This window comes from Salmo salar, chromosome ssa14 (assembly GCF_905237065.1).
Source record: "Salmo salar chromosome ssa14, Ssal_v3.1, whole genome shotgun sequence".
Classification (NCBI taxonomy): domain Eukaryota; kingdom Metazoa; phylum Chordata; class Actinopteri; order Salmoniformes; family Salmonidae; genus Salmo; species Salmo salar.
This window is the reverse complement of record NC_059455.1, coordinates 84773984-84787168: the sequence shown is the minus strand read 5'-3', so window position 1 is coordinate 84787168 and position 13185 is coordinate 84773984. Positions and strand designations below refer to the sequence as shown.

Below are 13185 nucleotides of genomic sequence, written 5' to 3'. Positions count from 1 at the left end.
CAGAGCCCTAACAGGGCCCTAGCAGAGCCCTAACAGAGCCCTGGCAGAGCCCTAGCAGGGGCCTTGGCAGAGCCCTAACAGAGCCCTAACAGAGCCCTAGCAGGGCCCTAGCAGAACCCTAGCAGAGCCTTGGCAGAGCCATAACAGAGCCCTGGCAGAGCCCTAGCAGAGCCCTAACAGAGCCCTGGCAGAGCCCTAACAGAGCCCTGGCAGAGCCCTAGCAGAGCCCTAACAGAGCCATAGCAGAGCCCTAACAGAGCCATAGCAGAGCCCTAACAGAGCCCTAGCAGAGCCATATCAGAGTCTAGGCAGAGCCCTAACAAAGCCCTAGCAGCGCCATAACAGAGCCCTGGCAGAGCCCTAACAGAGCCCTAACAGAGCCCTGGCAAAGCCCTAACAGAGCCCTGGCAGAGCCCTAACAGAGCCCTAACAGAGCCCTGGCAGAGCCCTAACAGAGACCTAACAGAACCCTGGCAGAGCCCTAACAGAGCCCTGGCAGAGCCCTAACAGAGCCCTAACAGAGCCCTAACAGAGCCCTGGCAGAGCCCTAACAGAGCCCTGGCAGAGCCCTAACAGAGCCCTGGGACAGCCCTAACAGAGCCCTGGCAGAGCCCTAACAGAGCCCTGGCAGAGCCCTAACAGAGCCCTGGGAGAGCCCTAACAGAGCCCTGGCAGAGTCCTAGCATAGCCCTAACAGTGCTGAGCGTGTGTGATTGAAGAGAGGCCGATATAGGATGAGTGTATGCAAAGGAGGTCGCATGCGTTTCGTCTACCTCAGGAAGAGGAGAAGAGAGAGAAAAGAAAGGCGGCCTGTGGTTTTGGGGGTTAAACGGCTGAACATGCTCGCACATTAAGATCCATCTGATCCATGGATAACTAGAAAGGAGCACCTCTGTTTGTAATAGATCCCCGAGTGAAAAACAATATCTCTTCTCCCCTGATCACTCCTGCCTCCTTTCATCCCTCTCCAGCTAGAAAAGCGAGGGAGGCCCATGCCAAGCGATTGGAGATTGACTCCTTTTCGCTCTGTCTTTTATTTATTTATTTCTCTCATGAAAGGGCATGGCACAGCCCCAGGCCACACTCATACTGACTGACACAAGAAAGCCTGGGAGGTGCCTGGGAGGTGCCATTTTGGTTTTCATTTCTGTCCACCCCCCCCGCTATCATTTCATCCACCACACATCTTCCCAGCAGCGGCACTCAGTCACCCAAATAGACCCCTCTCATGGGAGAAGCGGTGTGTGGTGTGTGTGTATGCGTGCCTTTGTGCATGTGAGTGTATGTGTGTGGTGTGTGTGCGCATGCGTGCGTGCATGTGAGTGTGTATCAGATAATTACTGTATCATTAGTTCTTATCTATACCACATTCAGGGTGAGGAACCAACTGTTCATTTGTAAAATGTTGAACTGTAATGACATTAACTTTATGTATGGTTGTACATTTCAATGCTTGTTGTAAACTTCTCACACAGCTTCCAATGCCAAATGTCTCCTGTTTTATCACAGTGACAATATACACACATCTTTACATTATAGAAACCCAGCTTCCAGACTACAATATGGACATCTTTACATTATAGAAACCCAGCTTCCAGACTACAATATGGACATCTTTACATTATAGAAACCCAGCTTCCAGACTACAATATGGACATCTTTACATTATAGAAACCCAGCTTCCAGACTACAATATGGACATCATTATACTATAGAAACCCAGCTTCCAGACTACAATATGGACATCTTTATACTATAGAAACCCAGCTTCCAGACTACAATATGGACATCATTATACTATAGAAACCCAGCTTCCAGACTACAATATGGACATCTTTATACTATAGAAACCCAGCTTCCAGACTACAATATGGACATCATTATACTATAGAAACCCAGCTTCCAGACTACAATATGGACATCATTATACTATAGAAACCCAGCTTCCAGACTACAATATGGACATCTTTACATTATAGAAACCCAGCTTCCAGACTACAATATGGACATCTTTACATTATAGAAACCCAGCTTCCAGACTACAATATGGACATCATTATACTATAGAAACCCAGCTTCCAGACTACAATATGGACATCATTATGTTATACAAACCCAGCTTCCAGACTACAATATGGACATCATTATACTATAGAAACCCAGCTTCCAGACTACAATATGGACATCTTTACATTATAGAAACCCAGCTTCCAGACTACAATATGGACATCTTTACATTATAGAAACCCAGCTTCCAGACTACAATATGGACATCATTATACTATAGAAACCCAGCTTCCAGACTACAATATGGACATCATTATGTTATACAAACCCAGCTTCCAGACTACAATATGGACATCATTATACTATAGAAACCCAGCTTCCAGACTACAATATGGACATCATTATACTATAGAAACCCAGCTTCCAGACTACAATATGGACATCATTATACTATAGAAACCCAGCTTCCAGACTACAATATGGACATCATTATACTATAGAAACCCAGCTTCCAGACTACAATATGGACATCATTATACTATAGAAACCCAGCTTCCAGACTACAATATGGACATCTTTACATTATAGAAACCCAGCTTCCAGACTACAATATGGACATCATTATACTATAGAAACCCAGCTTCCAGACTACAATATGGACATCATTATACTATAGAAACCCAGCTTCCAGACTACAATATGGACATCATTATACTATACAAACCCAGCTTCCAGACTACAATATGGACATCATTATACTATAGAAACCAGCTTCCAGACTACAATATGGACATCATTATACTATAGAAACCCAGCTTCCAGACTACAATATGGACATCATTATACTATACAAACCCAGCTTCCAGACTACAATATGGACATCATTATACTATAGAAACCCAGCTTCCAGACTACAATATGGACATCTTTACATTATAGAAACCCAGCTTCCAGACTACAATATGGACATCTTTATACTATAGAAACCCAGCTTCCAGACTACAATATGGACATCTTTACATTATAGAAACCCAGCTTCCAGACTACAATATGGACATCATTATACTATAGAAACCCAGCTTCCAGACTACAATATGGACATCATTATACTATAGAAACCCAGCTTCCAGACTACAATATGGTCATCATTATACTATAGAAACCCAGCTTCCAGACTACAATATGGACATCATTATACTATAGAAACCCAGCTTCCAGACTACATATGGACATCATTATACTATAGAAACCCAGCTTCCAGACTACAATATGGACATCATTATACTATAGAAACCCAGCTTCCAGACTACAATATGGACATCATTATACTATAGAAACCCAGCTTCCAGACTACAATATGGACATCATTATACTATAGAAACCCAGCTTCCAGACTACAATATGGACATCATTATACTATAGAAACCCAGCTTACAGACTACAATATGGACATCATTATACTATACAAACCCAGCTTCCAGACTACAATATGGACATCATTATACTATAGAAACCCAGCTTCCAGACTACAATATGGACATCATTATACTATAGAAACCCAGCTTCCAGACTACAATATGGACATCATTATACTATAGAAACCCAGCTTCCAGACTACAATATGGACATCATTATACTATAGAAACCCAGCTTCCAGACTACAATATGGACATCATTATACTATAGAAACCCAGCTTCCAGACTACAATATGGACATCATTATACTATAGAAACCCAGCTTCCAGACTACAATATGGACATCATTATACTATACAAACCCAGCTTCCAGACTACAATATGGACATCTTTACATTATAGAAACCCAGCTTCCAGACTACAATATGGACATCTTTACATTATAAAAACCCTGCTTCCAGACTACAATATGGACATCATTATACTATAGAAACCCAGCTTCCAGACTACAATATGGACATCTTTACATTATAGAAACCCAGCTTCCAGACTACAATATGGACATCATTATACTATAGAAACCCAGCTTCCAGACTACAATATGGACATCATTATACTATACAAACCCAGCTTCCAGACTACAATATGGACATCTTTACATTATAGAAACCCAGCTTCCAGACTACAATATGGACATCTTTACATTATAGAAACCCAGCTTCCAGACTACAATATGGACATCATTATACTATAGAAACCCAGCTTCCAGACTACAATATGGACATCATTATACTATAGAAACCCGGCTTCCAGACTACAATATGGACATCATTATACTATAGAAACCCAGCTTCCAGACTACAATATGGACATCATTATACTATAGAAACCCAGCTTCCAGACTACAATATGGACATCTTTACATTATAGAAACCCAGCTTCCAGACTACAATATGGACATCATTATACTATAGAAACCCAGCTTCCAGACTACAATATGGACATCATTATACTATAGAAACCCAGCTTCCAGACTACAATATGGACATCATTATACTATACAAACCCAGCTTCCAGACTACAATATGGACATCATTATACTATAGAAACCCAGCTTCCAGACTACAATATGGACATCATTATACTATAGAAACCCAGCTTCCAGACTACAATATGGACATCTTTACATTATAGAAACCCAGCTTCCAGACTACAATATGTACATCATTATACTATAGAAACCCAGCTTCCAGACTACAATATGGACATCATTATACTATAGAAACCCAGCTTCCAGACTACAATATGGACATCATTATACTATAGAAACCCAGCTTCCAGACTACAATATGGACATCATTATACTATAGAAACCCAGCTTCCAGACTATAATATGGACATCATTATACTATAGAAACCCAGCTTCCAGACTACAATATGGACATCATTATACTATAGAAACCCAGCTTCCAGACTACAATATGGACATAACACTGTAATATCTACACCAGACTACATGCTGTAACACTGTAATATCTACACCAGACTACATGCTGTAACACTGTAATATCTACACCAGACTACATGCTGTAACACTGTAATATCTACACCAAACTACATGCTGTAACACAGTAATATCTACACCAGACTACATGCTGTAACACTGTAATATCTACACCAGACTGCATGCTGTAACACTGTAATATCTACACCAGACTGCATGCTGTAACACTGTAATATCTACACCAGACTGCATGCTGTAACACTGTAATATCTACACCAGACTACATGCTGTAACACTGTAATATCTACACCAGACTACATGCTGTAACACTGTAATATCTACACCAGACTACATGCTGTAACACTGTAATATCTACACCAGACTACATGTTGTAACACTGTAATATCTACACCAGACTACATGCACTTCAGAACATACATTAATAATAGTAGCCAAATAAAGCTGGGGGATAATGGTGTGTATCTATTATCTATTCAAATCTATTAAGGCCTCTACTAAATTGCATATATTGGTCTGCAGTGTGGGAGTGGGTGGCTGTGCATGTGTGTATGGCTTTGCATGAGTGTGTGTGTGTGTGTGTGTGACTCTGTGTGTGAGCCTGTGACTCTGTGTGTATGTCTATAACTCAGTGTGTGTGTGTGTGTGACTATTTCAATGTACTGTTTGTATATAAGTTTATACTGTGCGTGTGTGTGTGTTTATGAGGTAGACTCTGGGCGTAGGAAACAGAGTTAAGCAGCACATGTGATTGGAGGATCCACGTGGGTGGGCTAACACATGTGGCCTCCTGGATTAGGAAGTGGTAGGCCACATCTTTTTATTACGCAGAAGTTTCTGTAATTCTCTCTCTCTCTCTCTCTCAGAGTCCCTCTAAATCTCCTCCCCAGACCTCAGTTGCCTCCCAGCCTCCCCATCACACACAGACACACACGGACACACAGACACACACACACACACACACACACACACACACACACACACACACACACACACACACACACACACACACACACACACACACACACACACACACACACACACACACACACGGACACACACGGATTTGCACGTGAATACACACACATACGTGCAAACGTACACACACGTTTGTTTTACCATCCTTGAGGGGACCAAACAACCGATTCCTATTTAAAATAATTTTTTACGTAACCCCTAACCCCAACCCCTAACCCCAACTCCTAACCCTAATCCTAACCTTAAACCTAATTGTAATCCTAAACCAAACCCCTAAACTTAAAATAGCCTTTTTCCTTGTGGGGAGCGGTGAAATGTCCCCACTTGTCAGAATTGTTCTTGTTTTACTATCCTTGTGAGGACTTCTGGTTCCCACGTGGATTGTAAAACCAAAAACACATACACACACACGTCACGATCAACCAGAGGCATTTTCTGCACCAAAACCAAAGCGAGCGAGCAGGACATGTTCCATAATATCATGTTCTGCCCAAGTAGGCCAAACCCCAGGAACCCCTGAGGAACTCACTGCTTTAATTAAATATCACTTTACTCCTAATTTTTCATCTCTGGTGTCATCATTGTTGAAGCGGTGGAATGATGTGTTCCATAGACATTACCTACTTGTCTAAGGCAGCATCCCAAATTGCACCCTATCATTCCCTACATACTGCATTACCATTGACCAGATCCCTATGGGCCCTGGTCAAAAGTGGTGCACTATTTCATGAAAAGGGTGCCTTTTGGGATGCAACCTTAGAATATTGTATCTCTACCCACATCCACTTGTAGCAGGCTGCCAATTAAAACATTAATCAACTGTAGGAAAATAGCGTCACTTTTTTTTGTTAAAAGAAAATATGCTGTGAATATTTTTTTCTTTTGGCTGTTGAGACAGTGCCCGAAACACAATTATAAATCAGAGTGCTGTTGTTAAATTAAAGTACTGTAATATAGACATATAAATCACATAAATACAATATCGGTATAACACATTGGGAACAGTTAAATGTTATATAGATCAAAGACCGTATTTATAAAGCATACCAGAGAAGGAGCGCTGATCTAGGATCAGGTCCCCTCTCTCCATTGAATTATGATCTAATAGGCTAAACTGATGGTAGATCAGCACTCTGAGATACTTTGTGAATACGGTCCAGCTGATCTGATGGAGGTGTACCTGGGACTGATTTTACCTGGCAGTGGAAGACATACTCAGGTGTGTTCTTGTTAAACTTCATGTTCCAGACCAGAGCTACACCGTCAGGCTCGTGAGGAGCATCCTCGTTGTTGTTGTAGGATGCCACCAACAGCTCTGGATACTGGGGAGGGAGGGGGAGGAAGAGGAGGGGGAAGATCAAATAAAATTGAGAGATCGAGGAGAGGAAGGTACAGGAGGGAGAGGAAGAGGAGGGGGAGGAGAGAGGACATGATCAAATAAAATGGAATGATCGAAGAGGGGGAGTCAGAGGAGGGGAGGAAGAGGAGGGGGGAGATCAAATAAAATTGAGAGATAGAGGAGAGGAAGTAAGAGGAGGGGAGGAAGAGGAGGGGGAGATCAAATCAAATTGAGAGATAGAGAAGAGGAAGGAAAGAAAGCGGAAACAGGAATGAGAGGGAAAATGAAGGATAAAAAAGGATCAGGGGAGGAGGAAGAGGATGGAGAGGAGGAAGAGAAGGGAGAGGAGGATGAGGAGGAAGATCATGGAGAGTACAGTGATGACACATACACTCACAAACATGCACTCCTCCCTTCCCAAAACACACACACACAGTGTGGGTAAAGTTGCACCTAAATGCTGATCTTGGGTCAGTTTTGCTTTCCCCCCACTAATTGTTAAGGTTAGCATTGTGGGAGGGGAAGCTGGTCCTAGATCTGTACCTAAGGGGAAACTTCACCCTGGAACGGTCCTTACCTGAGGGGACCAGTCCAGACAGGTGATGACTCGATGTTTGGACCAGTGCTCGTCATAGAATAGCCTACTGAGGGCCAGACTGGAACCGCCTTGTAAGTCCCTGTGACCAATAGAAACAGGGGTCAGAGGTCACTGGGTGATGTCATTGTATGTCAAATGGGGGTTCTGAGAGGACGATGACATCATGAGGAGGGAATGTGTTTGAAGAACAAAGAGGTCAAGTCCTGATTGACACCAAAGGCATTACTCCATGAGGCCATTATCAGCTCCATACACATGATTACACAAACCATGTTCCTTCAACAGACATCACAACAGAGATACACACACACACACACACAAATTCCAATTTCGCACCCCTCCTTGTCATCCAGGTCTCGTCCACTGTAGTCAAAGAAGATGTCTGAGTCCTGCGCCAGGGCTCTCTCCATCACTCTGATGCTGCAGTCAAAGAAACTGAGGAACTCCTCTGATTTGAGGATCTGCTGCTTCTCTTCCTCTGTCAGCTCCCTGCAGGGGTAGCCTGAAACACATACACGCACGCAGGCACAGGCACGTACGAACGCAGGCACACACACACATGGATGCATGCACACAAACACACACAAGCACACGCACGCACGTATGCACGACACACACACACACACACACACACACACACACACACACACACACACACACACACACACACACACACACACACAGGGATAAGTCAAAATAGGTCAATGACAATGTGCAGGGACACACACCACCCAGACACAGCTCTCTGGGGTGGTCTGAGACACACCACCCAGACACAGCTCTCTGGGGTGGCCTGAGACACAAACAAACATCCACATCCACACACACGTAGAAATACAAATATAGACGTGTCATTTTAAACACCCACCCATTCCCAAACTACTACCCTGAACTGGCACTAAATACAGACAGTGTATACCCAAATAAACATGATTCAAACTCCACACACACTAAGACAACAGTCTGGTTGCACATATATTCTGTCTATAACTTTACTGCACCATACGACAATAACAATAGTTCTATCTAGATCGCAACACCAAATCACTGACGTCACTTCCATCCAGGATAGAGTAAAGCCTCGGATACAATAAACCTCCTCATGCATCATAGTCTGCAAAGCTGCAAAGTAGTACATGACCAGCTGCAAAGTAGTACACGACCAGCTGCAAAATGGTACTTGACCAGCTGCAAAGTAGTACATGACCAGCTGTAAAGTACTACATGACCAGCTGTAAAGTAGTACATGGCCAACTGTATAATACATGACCAGCTGTCAAGTAGTACAGGACCAGCTGTAAAGTAGTACATGACCAGCTGTAAAGTAGTACATGACCAGCTGTAAAGTAGTACACAACCAGCTGCAAAGCAGTACAGGACCAGCTGTATAGTACATGACCAGCTGTAAAGCAGTACATGACCAGCTGTAAAGTAGTACATGACCAGCTGTATAGTACACGACCAGCTGCAAAGTGGTACTTGACCAGCTGTAAAGTAGTCCATGACCAGCTGTAAAGTAGTACATGACCAGCTGTAAAGTAGTGCATGACCAGCTGTAAAGTAGTATATGACCAGCTGTATAGTACATGACCAGCTGTAAAGTAGTACATGACCAGCTGTAAAGTCGTACATGACCAGCTGTAAAGTAGTACATGATCAGCTGTAAAGTAGTACATGACCAGCTGTATAGTACATGACCAGCTGTAAAGTAGTACATGACCAGCTGTAAAGTAGTACATGACGAGCTGTAAAGCAGTACATGACCAGCTGTAAAGTAGTACACAACCAGCTGCAAAGCAGTACATGACCAGCTGTAAAGCAGTACATGACCAGCTGTAAAGTAGTACATGAACAGCTGTAAAGTAGTAAGTACCAGCTGTATAGTACATGACCAGCTGTAAAGTAGTACATGACCAGCTGTAAAGTAGTACATGACCAGCTGTATAGTACATGACCAGCTGTATAGTACATGACCAGCTGTAAAGTAGTACATGACCAGCTGCAAAGTGGTACTTGACCAGCTGCAAAGTAGTACATGACCAGCTGTAAAGTAGTAAATGACCAGCTGTGAAGTAGTACATGACCAGCTGTATAGTACATGACCAGCTGTAAAGTAGTACGTGACCAGCTGTAAAGTAGTATATGACCAGCTGTAAAGTAGTACATGACCAGCTGTATAGTACATGACCAGCTGTAAAGTAGTACATGAGCTGTAAAGTAGTATATGATCAGCTGTAAAGCAGTACATGACCAGCTGTAAAGTAGTACTTGACCAGCTGTAAAGTAGTACACGACCAGCTGTAAAGTAGTACATGATCAGCTATAAAGTAGTACATGACCAGCTGTATAGTACATGACCAGCTGTAAAGTAGTACATGACTAGCTGTAAAGTAGTATATGACCAGCTGTAAAGTAGTACATGACCAGCTGTAAAGCAGTACTTGACCAGCTGTAAAGTAGTACATGACCAGCTGTATAGTACACGACCAGCTGCAAAGCAGTACATGACCAGCTGTAAAGTAGTACATGACCAGCTGTATAGTACACGACCAGCTGCAAAGCAGTACATGACCAGCTGTAAAGCAGTACATGACCAGCTGTATAGTACATGACCAGCTGTAAAGTAGTACATGACCAGCTGTATTAGTACACGACCAGCTGCAAAGTAGTACATGACCAGCTGTAAAGTAGTACATGACCAGCTGTAAAGCAGTACATCACCAGCTGTAAAGTAGTTCATGACCAGCTGTAAAGTAGTACATGACCAGCTGTAAAGCAGTACATGACCAGCTGTAAAGTAATTCACTTGGTAAATAAGAATAAACAACGTCCGAGGTCCTCCCCTCCTCTCCTCCTCCCCTGTAATAACGGCCGGGCCCAGTGAGACGCCGGTTCGGTTATGATGTCCCTCTGTGTGATGTCACTCTGTCTGTCCCCATGCAGTCCCCATTAGTTGGCTGACTCTTTGATCTCAGCCCACTTGATTCTCTTGGTCCTGTTTTTGACAACTCATAAGGACAACAAAGGGCTGATCAAAGTCAGGGTAGACTGGGACCCTGTGTGTGTGTGTGTGTGTGTGTGTAATAGTGTGTGTGTGATAGTGTGTGTGTGGGTGTGTGTGTAATAGTGTGTGTGTGTGTGTGTGTGTGTGTGTGTGTGTGTGTGTGTGTGTGTGTGTAATGACATGTGTGTACATCTGTGTGTGTTTTAACAGGGCCAGCCCCTGGCCTCAACAAGGCCTCATTCTACCCTCCTTTAGTGTTATTTACTCCTTGCACCAGCTTTGCCTCACAAAGAATGCCCTCTCTGCCCCCATCTACGTTCCCTCGCCATCCCTCTCTGCCCCCCCCCTCTCTGTTCTTTTTGAAGTCCTCCAGAGTGGGTCAAGTGACACGTTTTTAATCAGGTCTGACCCGCAGGGCTACGGGCCGATAAGCTGGACCTCGGCCACAGAGATTGGCATCCGATACGCCAGCGGGGGTCACGCGCGAGTGACCGCTCACTCACGCTCCAACGGCTTTGTTTAGTGACAGTTTGACTGGCGATGTGGGAGAAGACAAGGCTGGCGCTCTCCCATCCCTCCTGTCCTCGGAGTCTCCCATCCTTCCTATCCTCGCGCTCTCCCATCCTTCCTATCCTCGCGCTCTCCCATCCTTCCTGTCCTCGCGCTCTCCCATCCTTCCTGTCCTCGCGCTCTCCCATCCTTCCTGTCCTCGGGCTCTCCCATCCTTCCTGTCCTCGGGCTCTCCCATCCTTCCTGTCCTCGGGCTCTCCCATCCTTCCTGTCCTCGCGCTCTCCCATCCTTCCTGTCCTCGCGCTCTCCCATCCTTCCTGTCCTCGGGCTCTCCCATCCTTCCTGTCCTCGGGCTCTCCCATCCTTCCTGTCCTCGCGCTCTCCCATCCTTCCTGTCCTCGCGCTCTCCCATCCTTCCTGTCCTCGGGCTCTCCCATCCTTCCTGTCCTCGCGCTCTCCCATCCTGCCTGTCCTCGCGCTCTCCCATCTTTCCTGTCCTCGTGCTCTCCCATCCTTCCTGTCCTCTCGCTCTCCCATCCTTCCTGTCCTCGGGCTCTCCCGTCCTTCCTGTCCTTGCGCTCTCCCATCCTTCCTGTCCTCGCGCTCTCCCATCCTTCCTGTCCTCGCGCTCTCCCATCCTTCCTGTCCTCGGGCTCGTTGGGGGAGATCTTGGTGGGCTACACTCGGCCTTGTCTCATGGTAGTACATTAGTGGTCTTTGATATCCTTTGGTGGTGTGGGGGCTGTGCTTTGGCAAAGTGGGTGGGGTTATATCCTGCCTGGTTCGCCCTCTCCGGGGGAAACTTTGGACGGGGCCAGTGTCCCCCGACTCCCACTGTCTCAGTCTCCAGTGTGTATGTACCAGGGGGCTAGGTTCAGTCTGTCCTATCTGGAGTATTTCTCCTGTCTTATCTGGTGTCCTGTGTGATCTTCAGTATGCTCCCTCTAATTCTCCCATCTCTCTCTCTCTTTGACCCTGCTGGTCATCTATGAAAGTTTGAACGTCTTCAATAATCTCCACCCGGCACAGCCAGAAGAGGACTGGCCACCCCTCAGAGCCTGGTTCCTCTCTAGGTTTCTTCCTAGGTTCCTGCCTTTCCAGGGAGTTTTTCCTAGCCACCGTGCTTCTACACCTGCATTGCTTGCTGTTTGGGGTTTTATACTGGGTTTCTGTATAGCACTTTGTGACATCTGCTGATGTAAAAAGGGCTTTATAAATACATTTCATGAATTGATTCATCGCTTTTACTCGTTTTTAATTGAAATATGTTATGTTTCTGTTATACTGTTCCCCAAACCAAGGTGGTGGTTAAACTCAATTGGTGGAGAGAACTGGAGAGTTCAGTGTCAGAAATGATTATCTGACATATGTGTGACCTATGTGCTTCAACTCACCTGAACTCATAGGTTGTGACTCAAATGGCACACTATTCCCTATATAGTGCACTACTTATGACCAGGACCCATTAGGGAATAGGGTGCCATTTGGGATGCAAACACTCCCTTCAGCTAAAGCTACTGTATTTCTTACCATTACTTCACCTTTCATCTTTCCCCCTCTTTACGGTAAACAATTCCATTCTACCCCAAACCCCTCCACTCATGCCCCTTCTTCTCCTCCCCCTCTTCTCCTCCCCCTCTACAAAATGCCCCTTCTTCTCCTCCCCCTCTTCTCCTCCCCCTCTACAAAATGCCCCTTCTTCTCCCCCCCCTCTTTTCAACCCCCTCTCATCCCCCTCTTCTCTTCCCCTCTGCAAAATGCCCCTTCTTCTCCCCCCCTCTTCTCAACCCCCTCTTCTCAGCCCCCTCTC

At 44.8% G+C, this 13185-nt stretch overlaps 1 protein-coding gene across 9 annotated transcripts in view; it reads right to left on the bottom strand.

Annotated features, from left to right (window-relative positions):
- LOC100380667 (cytoplasmic dynein 1 intermediate chain 1) overlaps positions 1 to 13185 on the bottom strand; it is a 127127-nt gene that overhangs the window by 54054 nt on the left and 59888 nt on the right. For all 9 annotated transcript variants that reach the window (XM_014142837.2, XM_014142836.1, XM_014142840.1 and 6 more), the window contains 3 exons: positions 8197 to 8362; positions 7840 to 7939; positions 7120 to 7245 (listed from right to left, as the gene is read on the bottom strand). In XM_014142837.2, coding sequence (XP_013998312.1) covers positions 7120 to 7245; positions 7840 to 7939; positions 8197 to 8362 — 392 coding nt within the window. The remainder of the gene's footprint in view (positions 1 to 7119; positions 7246 to 7839; positions 7940 to 8196; positions 8363 to 13185) is intronic.